Source organism: Diachasma alloeum, unplaced genomic scaffold (genome assembly GCF_001412515.2).
Source record: "Diachasma alloeum isolate Michigan unplaced genomic scaffold, Dall2.0 Dall_scaffold_00648, whole genome shotgun sequence".
In the NCBI taxonomy this organism is placed as follows: domain Eukaryota; kingdom Metazoa; phylum Arthropoda; class Insecta; order Hymenoptera; family Braconidae; genus Diachasma; species Diachasma alloeum.
In genome coordinates this window covers 25,644-50,951 of record NW_021680780.1, presented here as the reverse complement: position 1 = coordinate 50,951, position 25,308 = coordinate 25,644, and the positions used below count along the sequence as shown (strand labels likewise).

The window sequence follows — 25,308 nt, the reverse complement described above, 5'->3', positions numbered from 1 at the left end:
ACCCAAGTGAACGATATTCAAGTAAATCCAAAGAGTGTTTCCGGGAGGGCCGACACTCGATAACAGAAATATTTCGAGAATTAAAAGTGTCTGTGCACGAGGTGCCCACGAGGTCGATTTTATTATTATACCCACAGGCAACCGCACAGCTGAACATCAGAGGTGAAATTCGAAGTTTGTTTTGTATATTTCCAGTGGATAAATAGTGTACAAGTGGTTTTCGTGATAATCGGGGGATTTTAAAGTTTAAAATTCCCTGTCAGTGAACTCCAAGTTGAGAGAGAGAGAGAGAGAGAGAGAGAGAGAGAGAGAGAGAGAGAGAGAGAGAGAGAGAGAGAGAGAGAGAGAGAGAGAGAGAGAGAGAGAGNAAGCTGGGGAATTGCAAGTGCTCGAGAGAGATTTCTAACGCTCGCCACGTGGAGATCTCCCAACGAGGCATCTACCCTCGACTCGAGTCCTTTTTTATGAACATTTTGGCGTTTTAATTGTAAAATGGATCTTCTGTGCTGTGAGACAACGGAAACGGAGTGCAGGGCTTATGCTGATCCAGCATTACTGGGGGATGAGAGGGTACTTCAGAATCTTTTGAAGACTGAGGAACGGTACGCCCCTAGTAGCTCGTACTTTGAGTGTGTCCAGAGGGACATTTCACCGCTCATGCGCAAAATGGTCGCTGAGTGGATGTTGGAGGTGAGTTTTTTTCGTCTAATGGTAAAATACGGGGCTTCCGGTTGAGGGCACGTGGAGACGGGATATTTAAATCGGGGGAGCGGCATTTAAACGCCCTTTGCCGATGACTTTGGGACATTGGGGCCGTTTACGGAGGTTTCAAGTCACGCCAAGTTTGGTTGAAAAACGTAAAGTTTAAAGTAGCTCTACCCTTCGGCCGGGCTACGCTGTACTTTTGAATATTTTCAGTTTAAAAAATTTTCAACTAAATTGCATGGAAAAAACTAGAAAAAATTCATACCCAGTCAGTATTATCTAAATTAAATTTCGCAAAATATTGATATTTTTTCAAACATTTCCCTCTTATAAATAAATAATAAAACTTGTTTGCAAAACGGTGGATTGTTTTTTATGAGGGGTCAAAAAAATTCTTGATTTTTTCACATCTAATGAAAAAATTCAGATTTGAATTTTTGACTACAATGGAAATGTTGATTTTCACATAAGACACTGGGTTGAATCCTGATTTTTAAACATTTTTTCTTTGAAAAACCAAAACGATAATTAAATTGAGAAAAAAATTAGAATTCCGAATCTAATCGAGTTTTCCAACAAAGAAACTTGAAATTTAATCATTTTTAATAATTTAATAATTTAATTTAATTTAGAAATTCAATCATTTTTTTTCACTGCAAAGAACAATTCCTTCCCTTTGTAATGAGCCTAAACTGAGCTCAATTGACAAATTTGTTTCTGAGTTATGAGTAAATAAAAAGAAGTCTAGAGTGTTTATTTTACCCCACCCTCCCCGAACAATAAAAAATTAAAACAAAAAAATAATTGAATGCATAAATTGAATGACGATCAATAGAAAGAATAATTAATCACATCATTGCACACTAGTAGTAGTGTTGAAAGGTGAAATAATCAGTACCATTTTCATTAATTATTTATGGAATATTCAACACAAGTTGAAATCAATCCAGAAATTGACCTGTTTACCCTAGACATAATCTCCGCGAACTTCAAGCGACTTGAAGTCCCGATGTATAGCCAGTTTGTGAGGCTCGGGGTCTCGGGAGGTTTTTTTATCGAACTTGGGGGTGATTGGAATCCTGCTGGCGATGAGAGGCACCTCTAGGACTCACACGTGCGCGAATATTTCTTGAGGTCGGCGATCCCGGCTCATTCTACTCCCTCAGTGCCATTTGCCTTGACATCCGGCAGATACTTGATTACGAACGGCTCTCGTAATACTTCGGGAGTAATTGTTGGGGGAAGTTTTTTGGGTTCACAAGGGTGAGGGGGTCGAACGAAGATTCCAGAGAGCTTTTTTAGTGATGGGGACTCGATGAAGCAGAAGAGTTTTCTTTCCTTGAAGTTTTTTTTTATTTCAGCATTTTAAACCAATTGGTTTACACTGCTATGAAGTATTGTAGCACAAGGTGATGCATAATATTACATAACATTCATGTAATTGACATAAGTGTATCATATCTCAACATTCCTTCAAGAGTAATCTTCTGAATTCCCCACCAGCTTTCTCACATTTTTGGATAAATTAGTGGAGTTTTGGGAATTCATATTAAGGATGGTTATCCAAAATCGCAAGTACTTAAAAAAAATTGATTTTTTTAAACTAAAAGATGAAGATATTCCCTTCACTTTGATACAAATTTCAATCCACCAACCCATGTTCGTTATTTAGAAATGAAATAGACAAAATGCACCGAATGCATGCGCTAACATGCGCTTATATGGAACAGAATCATTTAAATATTTCCTCTTTTTGCCCGCGTACCCCAGAGTTTTCTCCGGCCATTGAATTCAGTATGATTTTACACATTACCTTCTATTTTTATTTCTATTTTTAGAGTTTTCTAGCAGGTGAATTATCAATTTGTCACGAATCTTCTATTTTCGAGAAATGTCTAGGGGGACATCTGGTGGAAACTTAATTACAGAGAACTCTCGTAATAATCAGGGTTAATGATCAGCTAGTATTTGATGGTTTTGTTGATCGAAAAGACGAGGGTATAGGACATTTAACAGACAAATGAGCTCTACAACTCCAAAGATATCTTCACAGTAGAATGAGTAAAAATCTTGGAATTCCCATTTTCGAGAAATATCTCAAGAAGAAATGGATCTGGAGAAATTAATCAAGAGCTCTTTCCTCTCGCCCACTGAATTCCCCACGAAAAGAGTCTCCTCACATTTTTGGATAAACCTCGTGGTGTCCGAGATATTTACAGAGTAGTATTAGTCACTCTTATTGAGTTTCTATTTTGGGATTTGTGAGAAAGAGAGGAGCCAATACTTGTTGAACACTCGCAGATGGAAATTTATACAGTGACGTAACAACTGCCACTGCAACGACATCTGCGGGGATGGAGACAGTGGAGTCTTTGAAGTTTTTTTTTCTCAACAAATTTTTTTGTTTGTTTCCTGACCCCAGGGGAATTCCTGCGAATGTCAATTTTGACGTTGAGAAAAAAAATTGGACGATTCGTTGGCTGAAGCGTTTTGTCGAGCATCGGTGAATTTTTTACGCGAGTAGAGTATTCAGGGGTCTCAGGTATATCAAACCTCGTCGAGTTGAGAATGAAATTCCGCACACGAGGCAAATGGCGTTTCTTTTTTTTCGTCTCGTTTTTTCTTTTTTTCTTTCGACGTACACAATCAGTCTTGACTTCCTCTTTCATTCGACTATGGTAATAACTCTCTCTGCATACGTTTCCTGGTCGACAATGTATCCACGAGTTTAAAACGAATGGAAATAAGAGAAGGTGAAGAAGAGACATTTGAACATGATGAAACAAAAGGGAATGATTGTCATTTCCGAGGGGGGGGACAACGGCGTTGGTAATGAGTCTATCTGAATCGTGTTAATGCAGTGAAACATTGAGCGTAATTGCAGTCATCTCGAGTCGAGGGGGAATTTGTAAGAGTGACCTTGGCTGGGGTGGAGACCAAGAGTAGGAGAATGCGAGAGATGTATAAAAAAAACGTGACTGGACTCGTCGAACGTCTGCCAAGTTTATTGGCTTCAATTCCCTCTCTGGGGTCTAGGCACGACCAATCGAATTCACTGGGATGACTGAAAATCTCAACGACATTATTCATCATCTCTACCTATTGCAGATTGTTGTGCTGATGTTGCCAGAGGAGAATTCGTAATGTTACTGTCAAACTTCTTTGAATTACTTTCGCTCGGTCCCGCGGAGCCAAGCGAGACACAATAGGATTTTTAATCGAAAAATTATCTCGGTAATCGGCGATTTCAGGGAACAATTTTACGTGATATTTTAGTCTGAAGGACTCGTGAAGTACAAAAGGTTTCACATTCAGACTTTTGAAAATATTATCGTTATTTTAGGTGTGAAAATTTTTCCAAGTCCTTTTGTTCCACTCCGTGGAGTCGAGGCAGGCAGAATGGTATTTTTTAATCATGTAATTATCTCGGTATGAGCGCTTTCACGGAAAAATTTCCCTAGATATGTTAGGCTGAAAGCACTCATAAGATGTTTTCAATCTTTAAGTGACGGTATCGTAAATTGAGATATGGATTCCAGTATTCCGTTATTACACTCAAGAAAAACAAACGCCTCACCTTGAGTCTGAATTTCTCAAATGAAGACCTTCCAAATTCTCCACTGGAGACTTGCAGTCTAAACTTAAAAGATTCAAGCTTCACATTAACACTTTTGAAAATATTATTACTTTAGGTATTGTTTTTGGGTGTTTCAATGGAATTATCTACGAAACGAATAATGTTTTACTACTTTCACCCAAACTCTTTCATTCTCAGGATAATCAACGGATAAACAGCATTGAACGGAGTACCGAAAGGCAATTTCACCAATGTCATGCACAAAATTTCCTATCTAAAACCACTCATGAAGCTATTTCGATAACATATTCAATGTTCAAATGACGCTATAACAAATTGTGATATCTATTCCGCTACTATTCCATTATTATCAATGAAAATTCCAACAGCACTTTTAACAACTATATCAATCGATTTTCCGCTTCTCTCCGCTTAGTTATCGGTCAGCTGATAGAGACAAGCCTTTTGAACAACACAAACCATTCATTGTTAGAGGAAGGTGAGGAATTGGATGAATCGCGTCTCATTTGGTCTCATGAAGCCGGAAAATAATGGCTTTAGATTAGCAAAAAAAATTTAATTCCACACGGAGAGAAAAATTCAATAAAAATTACCAGAAAAAAAACCGTTAAAATTACATTTCGAAACGTAATCCGTGAGCGAATTACGAATCGCCACGTAAATTCTACGATTTGTCCCTTGAAAATTAACCACTCGTCTGATGACTCACCGCTGCCCTACTAGAAATTAACAAGTCGTTCCGTAATTTTTCTCAAAAGATTGAGAAATTTTACGGAACCGAACGTAGAAATAACTCACCAGCTTCATAAAAATTGTTGAACGTTCAAGAATTTCTGATTTTAGAGGCACAATAAGTCGGCAAGTTTCCGTAAGATTTTACTTCTTCGGGAAAAATTACGCGACAATCTCGTACTTTGTTCGGTGATGAACCTGCGAATTCACTGAACGATTCAGATTTCTTCTCTTCCATTCCTATAAAAATTGGCGGAAAGCGATTCCCTACTGCAGATTACGTGAATTGTTCCATAATTTTTACTGAATATTTCTCTCCGTGTTGACTAGCGAGAGATTCACCAACAGAATTTGCGATTTGAGTACATCTGAAGGTGTACAAATATTCCAAAATCATGTACAAACTTTGTCGCACTTGAAAAACACCTGTGCATCTGAATGTTTGACCCTCACACCTTCAAAAATTACCTCAATTGAATCCTCCGCTGGAGAATATTCCGCTTGTTTCAGGTTCATTCTGCATTCATAATATGAGCAATAATAATCTATTCCTCATTCAAAATACCACAGAGGTGAATAATTACCCGGATGAATTCCTCATTTTGCCTATAATTCTCGTGCCACTAGACTGGATCCCGAGGAAATCGCAAATCCTGACTGCTCCTTTTAATTGTCCCCTCATTATTATTGTTATTCCTCCTCCATCGTAGAGCGATTATAATTGCTGGAATAAAAGGGCACCTAGGGAAGACTCCGTTACGCTCATTAAGCCCCCTTTTTCAACGCTATCAAGCGATTTCTGACGCCCCCTCGACAATTTACCGCGCTCTCTCGTTCTTTGTCATGAAAAATTATGATAAGACTTGAAGTTATGAGATTTTTGTCACTGAGAAGTCAGACAGTATCCTTATCTGTTTGTCGAGTGATTCGAAGTTATGAAAAATTGAACTTTCAATTGATAATTTTGAAGATCTCTCGTGCTCATTGCGTGTTAACGCCAAAGATGGCGACTACCACGGTGGGTAGACTTTTAGATGAGGATAGATTTATTGTATGATGTTTACTTCCTTCGGGGCTCGTTATGGTGGTCGAGGGCATGGGCAAATGATCGAATTACTCCCTCGAGTGTAAACGATTATACGGAGATATCTGGGAATATAAAGTGTTTTGGGGGGGGGGGGATATGTTCAAGAATTATCTGCTAAGTTTAGCGAAATGACGAGACATTTTTTATAGCCGAGGAACTTCTGGATTACTAATTTTTATGGGGATCTCTTCAGACATCAGACGATATCAAGATGATTAAGGGGAGACTACACGTTGAAGGTCCATTATATATCGCTGAAAAAATTAATTGTTTATTGTTCGTTTGCCCCACAGATGCTCAAAATGTTAAAAATAGTCCAGGGCCTCCAATTTTTGAGCTACAGAGGTTTTTGTACAGTAACAATTACGAATTAGTTTTTTGAAATTCGACTTCTGCACAGCTAATTTCGTTTTTTTTTATTGCACCATTCCTGTAAAATAGCGCAAAAAATGTTTCTGAAAGAATCGAAAATATATTTTAAATATTATAAGGATATTTTTTTGCCTATTTTAAATTAATGCCGCAAATTTTTATAATAAACAAAGTGAAATTAGTTGTGTAGGAGTCGAATTTCAAAAAACTAATTCATAACTGTTATTGCATATATTTTTCAGTAGTCTCCCCTTAAAAAAATATATTCATTATTTTTGATATGTTAATTTCTCAAATATTTAAAATTGTCTCTCGTCTCACCTCGTCACATCTGCAGATTTCTAAGCCTCTAAGTATAGCCAATAGATAACTGGTAAGCGAAAAAACTTTCGCGCACCTCGAAAATTCTCCGAGAAATTAAAAAGCTAACGATTCTTTCATATTTTCATGTTCAGGTGTGTGAGGAACAAAAGTGCCAGGCTGAAGTGTTTCCCCTGTCGATGAATTATTTGGACAGATTTTTATCAATCTGTCCGATCAGAAAGTCACAATTACAATTACTCGGTACCGCCTGTCTCCTCCTGGCATCTAAACTACGAGAAACGCGGCCAGTTACAGCTGAGATTCTTGTCTTCTACACCGACAATTCCATCACACTTGATGACCTATGGGTGAGTTGATGAATTTTAATATCAATGTGTCAATGGAGGTTGTCATTTGTGATTTTTTATTGAATTTCCAATGCGTGTGAAAAATACGGCAAATATTCGCAGACGTTTGCAGACACGAACGTTTGAATTTCAATGCACAAGTACCGCTAGTTGCCTAGTTTAGACTATTTTCAAGGACTTGCGGATTTAAGCGCTGCAGAAAGATATTCGGAAGTGATGGTAATTTTAAAAAGGGATCGTGTGGGGAAATGTTCGGTCATGTTCAAGGATTCATGAATTCAACGTATTTGACTATGTAAAGAATATGATGATGTGAATAGAATTGTTGTTTCTTCTATCACGAAGCATTTAAAATATCTTTTGTTAGAAAATCAATGGAGGGATCTACATCATTAAATGAGATTTCAATCGAATTTCCGAAAACGAGACAATTTTTGGCGAATAATGTCGAAAGAAGAAACATTTTCTCTCAAAATCTCTCATTCTTAGGAGATTTAACGAATAAACGGAGTAACAAAAGGTAAATTAACAATTTCGTGGACAAAATTTCCAGAAAAGAAGTCAAAACAATTTCTACTGAAATCAATCATTCTGCAGATAATTTCATTAATACGAATTGCCTTCAATACCGGAATAAACGATTATTCGATAATTGCCCTGTTTATATTGAATAATTGTTAACGGTGAAGATCGATACCGTTAGTACCCCCCAAATCCACCGCTTTGAATGCAAAATACGCATCACGATTCGCATCTAATGCCCATACTATCAAAATATTTACAAAAAAGCAAAATTCGTTTATTCTGAATTTTCATTTGTTCTGAGTACTGAATTTTTGTAATTTAAAGTTCTCCCGAGGCAGTTTTTTATCGGTTCTCTAGGCACCGGGGGGCGATACGTCTGGTTATCACCCGTCCGTTACTTCCACACCGGCGAATTCGCGAGTTAGAACCCATCCGGAGATAATTCTCTTCTCATTCCTCATGCATTCTTTTTTCATTTTTCGTCTGTTTCGTGTCACGATACTCGTTTTTTTTGCGCCCCGTGAGAGGCGAATGCCACACAAATTCACGAGTCGAGATGACTCTGAGCGTTGAAAATTGAACGTTGAATAGTCCGTGTTTCGAGGGGAATGATGCAACTCGAGATCATGAGGTTTTTTCAACTTTTTTTTGACAACTCTGAAGCGCAAGGCGGGGTTTCTGGCAAACAAGTTGATAGCCTGAGCAAGCCTACATAGATAACGCCACTGATACGAGGAATTATTTAATATCAAAGAGATGGGTCTATGACAGTCTACGTAACCCTATTCTCAATTTGAAAATTTTCACACGAAATAAGTGGAAATCAAATTGTTAGACACGGAAAAAATCTAGTTGCTCTCCTCCCTATTCCACAACAAAATTCTGGGATGGAGATGACCACAAATATATCGAAGAAGTATAAATAAGTTGTGTAAATATGTATCGGCATGGGAGTTCCCTCACTATAAATAATAAATTAGAAAAAAAAGTAGAAAACCCTTGAAAAAAATTTTAAATTCTGCAATTCCCTGCAGTGAGTCAATTATTTTCTTCAGGGAATTGAGTGCTTCATTAATAGGGAATTCACGTGAATTTCTCGTTCAAACGTTTGTTATTCCTTATATCATTGAAAGAAATTTGTGAGAATAGTTTCAGAATTGTTGTTAAATTTTTTTATAAACAGTAATTTCAGTTTTATTCTGACAAAAATTATTCTCGATGAACTTCTTGGATTTTTTTTCTTAGTTTTTACCAATTACAAATTTCCCAAGATTTATTGCATTTTTCCTTGCAATTTCGGAAATTTCAATAAAAATTCCTCTCTATGCCAGGAATTACGAAAAATAACTTCATTAAAAATTCTACAAATCCAATAATAAGGTAATTAGCTCCTGACAATAATGGCTAAACACAGGGTGTTGCAAATGGCAATCAAAACAAATCGGAAGGGGTGAACAAGTAGGAAATGCGAAAAAGGGTGTTTCGGCTCTTTTTCCCCCCAGTGCATTATCGAATTGGATGAAGCAATGTGTCGCGCCGTATCTCCGCTGTTGAATTCCGGCCGGGTGGGTCCCTGGATCCACAGGAGCCATGGAGAGCAGGTGATAGCCAGGTGGTGTCCCTGGAAGGGTGCACCGGGCCCGTGCCTCGACGCCAGCTGCATCTAACAGCCTGTTGCACCCCTTCTTTATATCGTTTCTTCTCTTATTCTTTTCCTTTTATTATTCCCTCTATATGGTTTTTTCTTCGAGGTCTCTTTCTTTCTACACCACTAGAGAGACGACAAGTAGGAGAGAGGAGTCAGAGACACGTCGGAATCGCACGGCAGCTGTTTTCATTCGGGAGAATTATTTTGAGCGATTTTATGGTAGCTGAGACGATATTTAATAGATTTTATTATTTTTCGGGGGCAAAGTTGGAGGTGTTAAAGCCATTTGTTTCTTGGTTTAAAACCAATGATTTTCGTATTTGAATTGAGTTCGAGTCATGAAATAAATCCAATTAATGATGAAAATGTCGGGAAGAAATTATGAAATCCAATAGAAAGAAAATTTTTTGATAAATTTCGCTGGACTCCTTCCCTCCGAAAATATTTGCGAAATAAATTAAACTGAAAATTCAATTCAACATGCAATTCTTAGATACCGTGAACTACAGACTCAATTCAATTTCCAGGTCAATCCCCTCAAAATTTCAATGCAATAAAGTGGAGAATTCTTATCCCACAATCGACGAACTGTCGAAAAATTATCTGTCAGTCCCACGGATAATTGTCGTCGCACCTTTGAAGGGGGTGGGGGCGAGGGGGGCGGCAAAGAGTGATGCTTCAACCACCTGCCCCCGCAATTAAACCCCCGCACGTGACTCGAAACAGCGGTAATATCTCCAGTCTACGCAGTTCTAATTTAGCCAGCCTGGCTTCGCTCTCCACCTGCTTATTTCTGGATACCTTCACCATTTTTTTTTACCTTTGTCTTCACCCTTCCCTCAATTCTCCATGCACATCCGTCCATCGGCGCGGTAATAAGCTCCCATAACAATGAAAATGAACATGCGTCCGATGCACAAGCTGCAGGCGAAATAAAAATTTCGAGACGAGAACTCAAGATCACCGAAATAAACTGCATCTGAAACTTATTCTCTCATGATTATGACAAATTTTTATGCAATCAGTACAATAGCCACTTATCATTTTGTCAGTTTGTTTTTTTTTTAATTTTTAATTAGTTGTGGGTATAAAAAAAAATTAGTTCTAGATCATTAGAGAGTGTTAATCGTCGACATCTTCTGATTCAATGATGCAGGAATTTTTGGATGAGTCAGGTGTCATTTTAAAAAAATTGAGAAATTTCACTCAGCCATTCTCGAATTATCGTTCATTGAAGACCTCAGGATCTGCGTTAATTCTTTAATTACCTTCGACATGACTCGAGAGACATTTTAGTAGCTGAGAAAATTCTCTGCAAAAATTCCCCTCAACATTTTTCTCCAACTCCACGCTCTCGGGATAATTCCAATCATCGGAATGAGGTAAATCAACTGATTGCCTTTTATCACTTGAACAGCAGATTAATGCTCCCTCGATGCTATTTGTCCCCACCAATTACCTCCATGTGACTTGTGCACTACATGCCGCAATGTAAAAATAGCAAATATTTATGGATCAACAAAGTACGAAAATCCTCGCAAATAAATTAATTGGGTCTTCAGTGTAGGGCAAGAAACTAAAACCCGAGATAGTAAAACGTAAATGCGTAAAGAAACACCTGTGCACTGTGGCGTGCATTCACCTTGCCTCGTTGATCGAGTAAAAGATCGAGTACATCATGACATATGGCGTCCTGAACTGTGCATTTTCTTTTTATTTCTCTCGGAGGGGGATGGCTCACAAAAACCCCAAGACAGGAAAAGGAAGAGCGGGCCTCTTTGTGTTACATCAACAAATTGCGTGAGATCCTTTCTCAAATTTCTAACTGAACTCCATTTTAATACAGTTGGGTGCCTCAATTCGCACGTGGAACACTTTCATTTCGCGTTGTTTTTCAGAATAAAATTGTTAATTTCATGATATTCTTATTTTGAGGACATTTTCTGGATTTTCTGGGGATCTCCAAGTGTTTTGGCCACTTTTGCTTCCGAATGAAAGCTCTTTTTTTTAAATCAAATGCTTTTCAACAATTAAGTAAACTTTGAGGGTCGTTAAAGTCGAAAGAATTTTAGTTATTAAATTATGCGAACGAAGTGTCGAAAAAATAATCTCGTGCAGAATGTAATTTAAATGACACTGATTACCCAGAAATTATCTCAAAATTTTCGACCCCAAGTTGATCGTCGAATTTTAAAAAATTGAAAATGTTCTGACATCGCAATTAATTTCTTCAATGTCGGGGTTCTTTGTGTTGCGGCAACAACACGCTTGAAGTCATTCCTCAAATTTCTAACTGAACTCAATTTTAAGACAATTGGGTACCGTAATTCGCATGTGGAACACTTTCATTTTATATCGTCGTTCGAAATAAAATTCTCAAATTGATGATATCGTTTTTATTTTGACTACAATTCTAGGATTTTCTAAAGATGTCCAAATGTTTAAGCTATATCTTTTAATTGGAATCCTTTTCTCCAATTGTAAATCAATATTTTTTAATGATTCCATCCTTCAATCGTTAAAGTGCAAACATTTTCAGTTATTAATTTTTTCAGAAGGAAATGTAAAAAAATTATTAAATGCTGATTAAATTATCTGCGAATTTTCTCTCAGAATTTGATTGTTAAATCGAAAAAAAAATTAAAAATGTTCTGCTTCTGACATTTTGAAAAGCAAAAACACATGTTTCAATTAAATTAATTTCTCCACTGCCTCTGAAACTGTGTAAACATTATTTCATGCTTTAAAAATCCTAATCAGCAGGTAAATAATTCCCCCAATGTCTGGCAGTCCCCGTCGAAAGTAGTTCCACGCCACGTGCAGAGAAGTCTTTCGCAAACGTTCTTACGAAATTAATTAGTGAAATCGTTTGGCTGATTCATTCATTTAATAGCAACGCCACGAATACCGAGATCACTGCGTGAATCAATTAGGTAGATTCTCCAACTGGCATTAAAAAAATTCTCGAATTGATGAAATTAAAACCACAATTTCATTCATTTTATTCTCTCGCCGTCCGTGAAACGAAACGTGGTAGACGAAATATTCGCAGTGGCATTAGAAATAGTTTGACCATGAGGCCTTCGGTGAGGAAGAGGTGGGGCCGTCGACCGGCTCCGAGGCCACCGTTCTAAAACCCATGCTATATACGAACAAACGCGGTGCTAGATGAAAAGAGCTTTCTAACAATTTCAGTTTTCTTTTTTTTTGGCACGGACGAACGTTGCGGATGTGACGTGGTGAAAAATTACTCTATTGCTATTCATGACATTTGATTCGTGAGAATGTGGATAAGTTGGAATTGATTGAAATGTTGAAGACATGTGTGGACAAAAGTATAAATCAATTCATAATTTGATATTATTCTTCGTCAAATTATGAATTTATTCATTTCTTCGTTAATTTCACTTATTCTAAGTATTTCTTGAATGACATGTCCATTTGTATTTTTTTTTTCGTTTCATTGGCTCTTCCGGAGCCTGAGGAGCTATAATAATTTATAGATATATTATAAATAAATTCATAATTTGATTTTATTCATTTCTTTGTTAATTTCACTTATTCTAAGTATTTCTTGAATGCAATGTCCATTTGTATTTTTTTTTTTCGTTACATTGGCTCGTCCAGAGCCTGAGGAGCTATAATAATTCAGCGAAATATGCATTTAACGATTGAATGAACATCTTCGTTTTTTCACCAACATTCCATGCATTATTGAAATGTATGTTCTAGAGGAGAGCATTATGACCCTTGGTTATTACCGCATTTCCATGTCTCCCAGTTGGAACAATAGTTTCGCAGCATGTCATAGAAATCGTTTTATTCAATCGAAAAATGAAGCCAGAATTCGTTAAATCGTTATCAATTTGATCTAAAATTTCTCTGGGATTAATTGCCTCTACTGGTGACAGTTGGCATTATTATCCCTAATAATTATTTCCCAATTACAATGTCTTCATTAATACTTCATTAACACAATAATTTTGCGATATTTCATCGAGATGATTTCACTCAATCGAAGAAAGCAGCTGGAATTCTCCAAGAACCAATCAAATTCACAATTCTTGTAGCATTATTTCTTCCAAGCTCACCCCCTCAGTCTCGAGAATTTCATCCTCATCTCCATGTTCCCATGATCAACTAATGAATCTATCCAGGTCACTCCTCACCCTAATCACCTGAAGGCGAGTTTCGCAAACTTCTTCGTTCCAAACTATCATAAATCGTTCAGGAAATCCTCAATCCACCAAAGGTTATTCATTTCTTTTTTCTCCCTTTTTTTTTGAAAGAAGGTATGAAGGTAGAGCAGATGTGCCGGAAAGGTAGTTTCCAGGAAGGAAGGATCCTCACTGGTGAGGGCCAGTGGGGGCCAGTGGGGGCGACGAAGCCCCCAGTAGCGCCAGTCTCTCCTTCAAGTGGAAAAAGAAACTTGGACACCCATTGGCCTCCGCCTATGGATTCCCCCTCTTCTCGTCAATTTTTTTTTTCAGTTTCTTTCTTCTCCTGGGGACTAGGCATTCCGCTCCGGCTTCGGCATTGTACTTAATTTTCGGCCAGAATGGTAAACACCTTGCTCACACAGGCGCCGCCCCCCTATCTCTCTTCAGTCTTTTTATCCTCGTTTCACATCGCCTCGTTTCTTTATCCCTTGTTTCTTCCTCTACCCCACCTCAACATCCCCTCCTTTGGAAATCGTGTATATTCGCAGGTATAGATTCCTCAACGACATGTGGAGCCTGATAAATCGAGGGGACCCAGATTCTGGGAATTTTTATATTGTCTTTCGCAGGATGAGATTGCGGGCTTTTTTAGTCTCCGTTTGGGATTTTAGTTGGCCGAGCTGAAGGCTTTTTTGGGGGAATATTGAGAGTTATTGGAGTACAGGAGTTTTTTTTGTACTTTTTCAGAGAGGAAATTGATGGTGCAGTTGTAGATAAGAAAATAAGTAATGAACATGGTTTTTGGTGTTTTCATTTTTAATAATTCGTTTACGACGTGTAAATAACGTTTTTAGAGAGATGGGAGGACAGAAATACAGTTTTTAAAATTTTTATTAAATTTATAAAGAATCATTCGATACTTTTTTCTGGTGAGAATAAAATAATTGAGAATGAAATGCAAAAGTTTTTGTTTTCTATTTGAAAGCGGAAGTGGTTGATTAATCCCACCACATTTTCACTCTTCTCGTCAAAGATGCAATTATAAATGAGAAAATAAGTAATGAAAATATTTTTTGATGTTGTCATCTAAAAACATTCCTTTCGAGCTGTAAATGACGTCTTTATCTAAATGACAGCGTTGGAAACCCAATTATTTTTCAATTTCCATTGAATTTTTTAACAAATCATTCAATTCTTTTTGCAATGAAAAAAAAATCCTTAAAAATTGATTGTTATTAAAACAAATTCACTCGAAAAATCGGAAAATCATGAAAACGTTTTTCCGAACTCATCGGCCTTTGATCCTAAAAATCATCTCATGCTAAATTTCCCCGCAATTCGATGTTTATCCTGTGCGTTATATGACAAGCACGTACTAACCATTACTTTTCTCGGAATATCAATGCATCCTTCGAACGATTACAATTTTTTTCGTTTTTGCAAAGTTAATGCGTATGAAATTGAGTGCCCACACACGTATTCATACGTCTCTGTGCAAATAGAGCGGCTGAGTGAATGAAACAAAAGGAGGGGGACGAAGTGGAAGTCACGCTCATGAAGCAACGGTGCCCTCGTCTCCGTCATTCTTCGTCTTTCCTTACTTACACTTTTTACTCATTTGCTTTCTCTCTTGGAGTACGTAGGGCACGGTACGCTGCGTACACGCTCGAGTAACATCCCGAGATCTTAACTCGAGCTGACGATCCACCTCGAGGGCACTGGGGTATTATATCCATCATCTTCGGTAGTTTTTCCTCCTCGAGGATGTAGTATTAACGACGTTGGAATATTTCTCCCCTCCGACCCCTCCGCACCTGTTACAGCACCCCCCTCTCCCCTCAGTTATAAATTCCATGTGCATCACTAGAAAAAGTTTGTAATTTCATTTGAAATTCAGTGGAATTCCGAATTCTTGAAAAGCAGAAAAACGAGGTTTTTCTACGAAGTTAAAAAAATTTGACCCGAAATTCTAACACAAATGTTGGAAGTTTTATTCACACGTAGTCTGGTAAAATTACAACACTTTTTTTCAGGCACCGTATGAGCATTTTCTTGAACAAAAGATGAATATTCGCATACAGTATTGTAAAATTACCGGACGGGAAAAGGAACTTTATCATTTCGTGCTGTATTTACAAATTTACTCCATTCACCTGCCGTAATTTTACAATAGATTATACCGAAATTATCAGAATTTGACAGCGTCAAACTATTGTAATTTTCTCATACTGAAATTCCAATTTTGCCCCTTTTTTGTGCAATTTACCGGATTTTTTTATGAAGACAAGAGCATTCAGTATTAATTAATTCAGTATTGATTAGGAACTAATGAGATATTCACGTTTGATTTTTTCAGAGGTGGGAACAGCTCGTCGTGTCAAAACTCAAGTGGGAATTGTCGGCAGTTACACCCGGTGACTTTCTTCTTCACATACTGAGTCGTCTGCCCATTGATTCACTAGCGTGGGACTCACTCATGGTCAGGAGACACGCACAGACATTCATCGCTCTCAGTGCCAGAGGTGAGAATTATTCTTCTGCACATTGGGGATTTTTCGCGTCTTCGTGTCGATAATGACTGGTTTTTGAACAATTGAATTGTGCATGATTCATCGCTGACAGAAACTGTCTTTTAAGATTTTTAAACATCATTCATTATGGTTTGATGAGGTCTATTTAGGAAAACATTCACTTCTAAGTCATTACGGATGTCCAAGTATCTTTTCCATTAAAGTACGTGAATGAAAATTCCATTTTGCACATAATTATTATTTTTTTAAACTCGTTGTTTATGAATAAACAATTGAAATTGTTTAAACTTTCGGAAATCTTATTTATTTGGGCATAAATTCGATTGTTTATAACTTATTTGTCGAAAATGCTCGCAATTTTCGTAATTGCAATTTTTTTAATAATTTAATCAATCTGCCTCCAAAAGTAAACTTTCTTATTTTTTTAAGAGTTAAGGAATGTTTTCTAACGGTTCATTATCGAGATTCAAATTCAGACCTGCAAAATTTAAATAAATAGTAAAATCATTGTAAAACCTATTTGAATTTAGTTAATGTTTAATAATTCACGACTAATTTAGTCGTCTCGGCAATTGGTGCGCTTACACCGGTAGCACAAACAAATAAAAACAATGTCAAATAACGTGTTTTATTCGATTCAAATGCACATAATTTCTCAACCAAAAGATCTTTTTAAATTTTCTCGTATCACTACTTGTTACCGATATAATTCGACAATTAAAACTCAAATCTTCTATTTAATTGTGTCATTTATGCGTTGAATCTTCTGTGTGGAGCATTAAAATAATCGGCGTTATAACGAAAAGCAAATAAAAAATTTCAAGGATACCCTAAATCGTCTTATCACATTCCTCTCTTATCTCTCCACCGTTCACTTGCACCAGACGGGTGAGTGTAATTTTTTTCGTGACGACTCGGTCAATGCCTCCTCCTCTGTACCTTTAAACCCATTAGCATTCATGATTTTAATGATTTTTCATTGGTTTTATTTTCAGAGTACAAGTTTTCCATGTACACACCCAGCATGATTGCAGCGGCAAGCGTCGCGGCTGCTCTTCATGGGCTCGATTGGACGGGAAAAAGTGGTTATGGACTCTCTGGACTGCTCGATGAGCTCACCCGCATCACTGCCATTGAACAGGTTTGTTTAATTTTCTCGCCACAAAGTTGATTATTATCTTCTCGTTATTGATCTCAACTTTTTTCAACATCCTTCATTGAAAATTACTGCAATTGGAATTCTGTCTCGACAATTTATAAATTACGATAATTGTACCAATATCTCGGTTATTTGAGCAAAAAATTGCTCTGATAAATCAAAATAAAATTGCAAAAATGGGATGATAGTTCATTAAACGAAAACTACTTATCGCACTAACTGTTTCATGCCAAATTCTTCAAGTGATGTTATACTCTGGAAATCTTTTGAGCGATAAAAAAAATTCAACGAGTGAATGAATTACTATCTGATGTTGATGAAAATGCAGTTTTACCACAAATAATATTAATGATTGAATAAGATTAAGTGGAGAACAAAATACAGATTATTGTCTCCAATTTCTTATTTATTTGAGCAAAATTTTTCTCTGACAAATGGAAATAAAATTGGAAAAGTGTAACAGTTTAATTTCAAATTCTTCAAATCCTTCAAATGAAACAAAAATTCAAAGGGCCCAATAATTACGATTGGGTGCTGAACAAAATACCTTTTCCATTCCAAACAATTACTAAAATAACTGAATAACATTGACTAGAAAAAAAATAATGACCGATAATTCCGGAAAAATTTTGGAAAATGAAGAATTCAGTAAAATTTCTCATTAAAAATGAATAAAGAGTAAACAAATCCGTTGTAACACATGTGAATGACATATTTCTCTTTATTTTTTTCAGGATTACCTGCAGGGATGCTTCGAACAGATCGAGGAGATGGTCGCCCAAGCGAGAAATACGAATCACCAATCGTCAACGACAAATACAATGGGAATGAGTGCACCAACAAGGCCGTTGGGGGAACAGAACACGAGCCAGGACAAAATGATGGAGCACGAGAAAGCGGGCACCCCAACTGACGTCAGGGATGTCCACTTTTGAGCCCTGGCTCGTTGTTATCAAGTTGACGTTGTTTTTTCAATGATTACGATCCACCAAGAGGATGATAGCACTTGCGAGAAATGGAGGATATCTGGGGAGATGCACGAGGGACCCCGAGGGACTCTGCAACGTCTAGAAGAGGATTGCAACGTCTCCTGAAATTTCTTGAGTGAAATTGACGAATTATTCTCTTTTATCGACCATAATCTTCTCTATTTTGATTATTGAACCGTTGAGAATAAGTCGGGAGACGTTCTGGGGGAAGGCAATGCAATACGCTTTACGCATTAGTTAAATACACTTAATTTTTAGCAATAACGAATGATTACATTTTACGGATGAATCCAGAACGAGAAAAACGATTGTAATTATTTCACGTCACGAATTTTCGACGAATGGGGAGAGGTGAGAGGGAGCGATAAATGTTTATAGGTAATGAGATGAGACCAATAATCATAAGAATGAATAAATATAGTCATACCCGAGTCAACTAGCGTTTTGTACATATGTGAGAGAGGATTTTTTTTATATTCACACAAACTGCTAATGGTTAGTTATTAATGCATCAATATTTTCCTTCTCCATCTCGTTTTACTTCGGTTTTTTAAGTCGATTTGTATCAATGAGCGTCCGAAAAAACGATTCGATTTAGTGTGTGGAGGAGTGCGTGTGAATGAGTGTTTCATTAAAATCATAAGTCGAAGGAAAACGTGAAAATAAAATAAATAAACGTTGAAGCAAGGAAGAAGTTTAAATTTGCCTGCGGATTTATTTTTTTTTACTTCTTGTTTTGTGAAGAAAGTCCGTGGAAAGTTGGCAGTTCACATCCACGTTAAATATATATTATATTTTTGTAAAGAAAAGAGATGAACAAATTCAGTTTCTTTTGTCGTGTTGAAAAATCGGAGGTTGCCGTTTTGTAAATATTTATAGTATATAGAGATGTTCTTATTGGAAGAAAAATTCTTTTTCTCGTTTTTTAAGTATGTAAGGAACAATGTCGGAGAGTGAATGGGGGTGTGATTATGCCGGCAAGATCTGAAGGGGTTTCTTGGTTCATTGAGCGTAACGTTTGCCCAATGTCTGGAAAAACTGGTTAGTACTTAATGAGAAAAAAATATTGTAGACGACGAATTCTAGAAAAAGTGTAACATAGAGTGGAATGCTGGGTTGAACGCTTTCTTATTTTTTTTTTTAGTCAATGGAATACGTCGTCTGCGTGTCCCTGCATTCGTGGATGATTTTTTTTTTAAGTTAGATTACATTGTCAATAACCAAATTGTAGTACAATCTAGGCGCGAGTAATGTAAGAATTCTGGAGATGTCCGATCGAGCACTGCCTGTTTGATTAGCAGCCCGGAGAGATGCGAAACAATGCATTTACGTGTTATGTCATTTACTGATTTCAATTGTATTTTTTTTCTGCGTTTGTAAATTGAATTATTCTGCATTTATTATAATTTTTATGAAAATGAGGATGCGGTACGAAAGGAGATTGTTTTTTTGTTTTTTTTTAATGATTTTTTTTATGGTTTGGTCAGTTTTGGGAGGAGTGGTGGAAGGAGATGAGTTCGGTTTGTTATTTGGTTGACATCTTTGAAATTGCTGAGTTTAGAGAGAAATCCCTTCATATTTCCGCCTAAATCTCTCATTTTTATAGATATTATCATAAAAATATGGTTTTTTTGGAAATTATTTGAAAACTATAGCTGAAATAAATGACTTTAACCTCAGAAAAATGAGAAGTGAACAAAAGACTTCAGAGAAAAATGTCACAAGTTCATTGTTCCATGAAAAAGGTGAAATGAAAGGTGTAATTTCCGTTTAAAACTCTCAATTTCAACGATATTTACAAAACAATATTCAAATTTTCATCACTTTTCGTCACTTCAAAACTAGATTAAATATTGATTTGAAATTTCGTTTAGTTTCTCCTTCTTCAGTCGTACTACACTCACTCATAGTCGAATCAAACTTGAATGGTTAACTTTTATTTGAAATTCGAGAATACCATACTGTCACAAGTGCTTTCGTTCAGTCTCTGCTGTTGTAAAAACCAATCAGTTAACCATGCAATAGAACCACTGATATACCTCAAACCTCGCACAAAAAAATGTTCACAAGATTCCCGATTATCGTCTGATCGTGAAGAAACGATTTTAGCCACTGGAATCACAATAACTATTTTTTTTTACGTAGCATACTTTAATACTATTATTATTTTTTAATGATAACCACAAACTTGTAATATGTAGAACCCCAAACACTTTTGTACATATCAATGTGCGTTAACGATTTGCGCATAGTCGATTGAGAATAAAGTATTGGTATTTTATACAACCAAACTATTTTCGTTTATTATTTTAGAAACATATGGCACAGCTTTATTTTTATATTTTACATCGGGATTCACGAAACGTCCAGTTTAGACTCGCGATTAAATTCATAATTTCCTACTTGAATTGACGATGAAATTCAATTTGAGTGTCTGGAATAAATCGTTATCATTCTCAAGATGCAAAAGTGCATGATCAGGACAAAAAATCAAATTTTCGGTGTCTCCGAAAAGAATTCAAATTGATTTTGTCACTCAACTTGCAAAGGGACATCCGTTCCGCACAACTCAATATCAATCATTCAATTGACACTGAAAATCAATAGCAATCATTTCGGTTTATTCTGATTTCCCGACGAGTTGTCTCAAGGACTTGAGATTATGGAGTGCTGAGGAAAACAAGCTCAGTCATTGAGTACTTCATCAGCTGGTATTCATAATGCGGAATGTAGTGTGCAATTAAAGATGACTCAGCGTCAAATATGGCACTGAATTCAAGTGTTATTTTGCAAGATATGTTAATACGCAAATGAGCAGATACCGGATAACAGTGTAATATTCAATGCCGCAAATATTGTAATCATTACGAATTATGGAGTTTTTCGAAATACAAGTGGACACCGTTTTCCGGGGCGATGAAGATCCCACGTCTGGTAACTCTAGCTTCGTACGATGGATTCACTGAGAAACGATAGTTGTGTAGCATTCTGATCAAGCCAACTGCAGTCTGCAAGCTTCCAATCCTCGTGCCTGGAACGAGGAGTCGAAGTTAGAATGAATGAAGAACACTGTTAAAGTAGCTCTACCCTTACGGTAAATTCAAAGATTATTGAAAACTGCAAAAAAATTGCAGAAAACTCATTAGATTCGGAATTCTATTTTTTTTCACTGAATTTTCAGTGAAATCTGAAATCTCGTTATTTTATTACAACAAATCGGATTCAATGGCACATATCCATGAAATTAAACATTTTTTTAACATTAAATGAGATTACCAATGCATGTGCGAGGCCCCTCGCCGAAAGGCATGTACGTGCATGCTTCGATCTTGTGCTCATCGTTGAATCTATCGGGATCGAATTTTTCGGGATTCGGGAAGTATTCTGGGTCCATGTGTACACCAGGAAGCGCAACGTACACTGGAGTTCCTCGTTCAATGATCACATTAGTGTCTGGTATCTGAGGTGAAAATAAATCGGTCGATGATTGAGTTAATTGCACTGCTTTTCTCAAATTATTTTATCTCGAGTTGATGGAGATGTGTGACGCCGACTTTACGACGTCAGGAACGAAATATCGTTTATAAATATAATTTACAATTAACATGTTCAGTTTTATTCCCATTTTCCTTAAATTAATATACTGATAGAAAAGAGTTCTATCAGTATGTTAATCTCGCAATATTTGTAACTGTTTAACCACTCACTTCCTACTGCTGGGAATTTTATTTTGTTCTTTCATTCGTGAGAAACGAATCTGAACACGGAGAGAAAAATTCAATAAAAATTACAAGAAAAAAAACGGAAAAATTACGTTTCGAAACACAATCCGCGAGCGAAGTAAAATTCAATAAAAAGTGTGAGTCGGAAATGAAATTGTTCGAATCACCACGTAAATTCTATGATTTGTTCCGTAAAAATTAATCACGTCGTTCCGTAATTTTTCCCCAACGATTGAGACATTTTACGGAACGGAGCGTAGAAATAATTCATCAGCTTCATAAAAATTTTTGAACGGTCAAGAATTTTTGATTCTGGAGGCACAATAAGTCGGCAAGTTTCTGTAAGATTTTACTTCTTCGGAAAAAATTACGTGACAATTTCGAACTTTGTTCGGTGATGAACCTGAAAATTCACTGAACGTTTCAGATTTCTTCTCTTCCATTCCTATAAAAACTGCCGGAAAACGATTCCCCATTGTGGATTTACGTGAATTGTTCCGTAACTTTTACTGAATATTTCTCTCCGTGAATTGAAAAAATTGATTTAGTCAATAATGCGGAAACACCGAATTATTGCGGCATACCCTGTAATCTTGCTCGGCAACCCTATCGAGAATCGGAGCGGGGGGATACAGCCTCAACGTTTCGTTGATAACTTGCGTGAGGTATTTCATTTGCTGAACTTTTTCGTAAGTCAGCTCACCACCCTCGAGCTTCTCCAGGATCTCCGCCCTCACGCGCTCTTGAATCTCCGGAGATTTTGCCAGCTCCCACAATGCGAATGATATCGTTGTCGCACTAGTCTCCAATCCAGCGACGAAAAATATAACTGATTGGGCCATAAGGGTGTCGTCTTCGAATTCTAAATGACCGATTTAATTCATAAATCATTATACTTTGGTTCCGAAGACCTAACGCGGTCGCTAGGAAATTTTACTGGATTTACATTCAAAATTTTATTGGTTTTCCGACGATTCGGTCGAGAAAGTACTGAAATAGTTAACAGAAAAAATTGATAGATTTGCAGTGTTCTAGAAAATATTTTCTATTGATCTTTTTTTGTTCAAAAAACACAAAAAACTGCCGAGTTTTTCAACAGAATGAGCGAAAAACAAACAAAACGCGTTAGATTTTGGTTTTAAAATTCGTCGTGTATACAGTGTTAAATATTTTCCACTGACATTTCCGGTTTCGAGGAATTTTGTCATTAAAAATTCATACTTTCATGGAGAAATCAGCTGGAACTGTAAATTTTAGTTTAATTATGCCGGAGAAATTAATGAAAAATCGGTAAAATTCCGAGAAATATCACATTGAATTCCAGATTCCTCTGAATTATAAAGGAATTCCCTGAAAATTCAAGGGATAAACTTGAAATTCCATTGACTTTTTCCCCTTAAATCGAGTTCAAGAGCTTTTTTCGGAAAATTCAGTCAAATTCTTTTAGCAGTGTATATATTAATGTCAAAAAAGTAATCAATTATTCATTAATTACTGAAAGGTCCGTCATCTTTGTCATGCTTCAATTTCAATAATGTATCCATGATGTCTCCTCTCTCGGACTTTGCCTCTGCCCTTGCCTGCATTGAACTGTTGAACATATTCTTAAAATATGACGTCTGTTTTCCGAGGAACGTCGAGGGAAGACAGTGCTCGACTACACGTGGGAAGAACGCCAAACAGAATAGCACTAGCGTTGAGAAGAGATTGTCGCTGAAAAAATCACGGCCTGAAAAAATTCTGGAATTAGTTCTCACAAGTTTTAGATATACATTGTTGGAAAATATAAAAATAGAACCGATGATTTAATAATATTGCAAGCACTCTTATCTTATCACCTGCAGTATCTTACGTATCACATCATAACAAATACTAACAAGTAATCGCGCGTAAAAAAAAGCGTAAAAAATTGTGCAATATCACGTATGATCAATTTGTATTGTTACGTCACCGATCCCGATAATGTACACTGTCGAAAACAATTGGCTGAATTGTGCGGAAGAGGAGTCTTGAATGCGATTTAAGTGGAAAAAGTCAATGAAATTTCAAGTTCCTTGGAAAATTCAAATAAAGTCCTATTTTTTTAGGGGCAGGAAGACGAAAATTCTACAATTTATATGAATTTTCAATAGAAAATAAATATTCACTGCCAAATTCACTACAATTTTTAGGTAATTCCTATAAAATTCTTGAAATTCTGGGAACTTTTGGAGGGATTTCCTGAACATTCAGAGGAATCTGGAATTCGAGGAAAGATTTCACCGAGTTTTCCTAATTTTTCATTAATTTTCCCGGAGTAATTGAACTGAAATTTCAATGGCAATTTCAAAGCAAATTCAAAGGAAAATTTTTAACAGTGTAATAGAACAATCTGACACTCTCCTGAAATTTCTCAAGCTTCAATACTTTCCGTTGACAGACAAAAGAATTTAACATTCCGTTGTTTTTATAAATTTTGTGATGGATTCCAAAAATTAGAGATGGATCCCGGACAATTACTAACGACGTCACTTGAAATCAGAGATAATATCAGTAAAAGGCAGTGGCAAAATCGCTAAATTTCAGAATTTCGCAATCGCGAATTCCCAAAAATCGCGGATAGAATCCTAAAATTTTTCTCATCGATTGACAACTCTCAAATATCCGTGAATGTTCAAAATAAATGCGTTCTAACTTCGTGTATAAAATTCGGACGTTGACTTCTCGAACGAATTAGTGCGAACCCCGAACGCCAACGAGGAAATGATATCAGTGGTGTATCTGGTGCTCGCGTCCCTAACTTCTATGGTCCTCTTCCCGCTCGAGTCAATCCTGAATTGATTTTCCAAATGCGTCTTCAAGGATTCCGATGACTCCAGCATGAGACCGAACAGTGCCTTCAATTTCCCAGAGCTAAACGCGGGGGACAGTTTGTTCCTCAAATACTGCCACTGCGGATTGTCAATAGAGAACAAATTCTGCGTTCCAATTTTATCCCGCCCATTCTTCACAGCGAAGTGTCGGCTCGAGAAGACGTTAAAGTCTTTTATGAATATCTGCTTGACGAGGTGGGGATCCCTCAGCAGGAGAAATGGCTTCTGGAAGATGTAGATCCCGAGGAATTTCGCATCTGACGGGGCTTGATTGTACAGTTGACCGAGGAGATATCCCGGTGATATGCGGAGGAATATCGAATCCGCGAAATTTCCGAAGAATATACTCGTTGGGAGAGTTGGAACTCCTCGGCGTTGCCAATACGACAATTTCCACTTGGCCCAGATGTAAAAAATTCCGAGGAGAACACAGACAGTTGTTATCACTGCGGCAACTGAGAATGCCATCGCTGGTGGAGTGCAAAATTCAAACGATCGCGCTGGTACGTCCGATCGGAATGTGCACTGCGGAGATGAGTGAGTGATTGCTCGAGCTC

At 36.9% G+C, this 25,308-nt stretch overlaps 2 protein-coding genes across 2 annotated transcripts; one reads left to right on the top strand and one right to left on the bottom strand.

Moving 5' to 3' along the window:
- Window positions 1-374: 374 nt before the first annotated feature.
- On the top strand, window positions 375-20,468 carry LOC107043932 (G1/S-specific cyclin-D2). The gene is made up of 5 exons (XM_015265643.1): window positions 375-690; window positions 6,950-7,165; window positions 15,855-16,020; window positions 17,025-17,170; window positions 17,923-20,468. The coding sequence occupies exons 1-5, from the start codon at window positions 493-495 to the stop codon at window positions 18,121-18,123; spliced, it is 927 nt and encodes a 308-aa protein (XP_015121129.1). The 5' UTR covers window positions 375-492; the 3' UTR covers window positions 18,124-20,468.
- On the bottom strand, window positions 18,870-25,307 carry LOC107043931 (cytochrome P450 6k1). The gene is made up of 5 exons (XM_015265642.2): window positions 24,574-25,307; window positions 23,395-23,628; window positions 22,484-22,761; window positions 21,454-21,637; window positions 18,870-21,208 (listed from the first exon to the last, which is right to left on the bottom strand). The coding sequence occupies exons 1-5, from the start codon at window positions 25,217-25,219 to the stop codon at window positions 21,042-21,044; spliced, it is 1,509 nt and encodes a 502-aa protein (XP_015121128.1). The 5' UTR covers window positions 25,220-25,307; the 3' UTR covers window positions 18,870-21,041.
- Window position 25,308: the final 1 nt, after the last annotated feature.

What these genes read in the sequence shown, in the direction of transcription:
- LOC107043932 (XM_015265643.1), top strand. Translation starts at nt 493, where the DNA reads ATGGATCTTCTGTGCTGTGAGACAACGGAAACGGAGTGCAGGGCTTAT. An exon ending in TCGCTGAGTGGATGTTGGAG is followed by an intron (nt 691 to 6,949) that starts GTGAGTTTTTTT and finishes TTTCATGTTCAG; the next exon opens with GTGTGTGAGGAACAAAAGTG. An exon ending in CATCGCTCTCAGTGCCAGAG is followed by an intron (nt 16,021 to 17,024) that starts GTGAGAATTATT and finishes TTTTATTTTCAG; the next exon opens with AGTACAAGTTTTCCATGTAC.
- LOC107043931 (XM_015265642.2), bottom strand. Translation starts at nt 25,219, where the DNA reads ATGGCATTCTCAGTTGCCGCAGTGATAACAACTGTCTGTGTTCTCCTC. An exon ending in GTCCGAATTTTATACACGAA is followed by an intron (nt 23,629 to 24,573) that starts GTTAGAACGCAT and finishes GAATTTTTTCAG; the next exon opens with GCCGTGATTTTTTCAGCGAC. An exon ending in CAAAGATGACGGACCTTTCA is followed by an intron (nt 22,762 to 23,394) that starts GTAATTAATGAA and finishes TCGGTCATTTAG; the next exon opens with AATTCGAAGACGACACCCTT.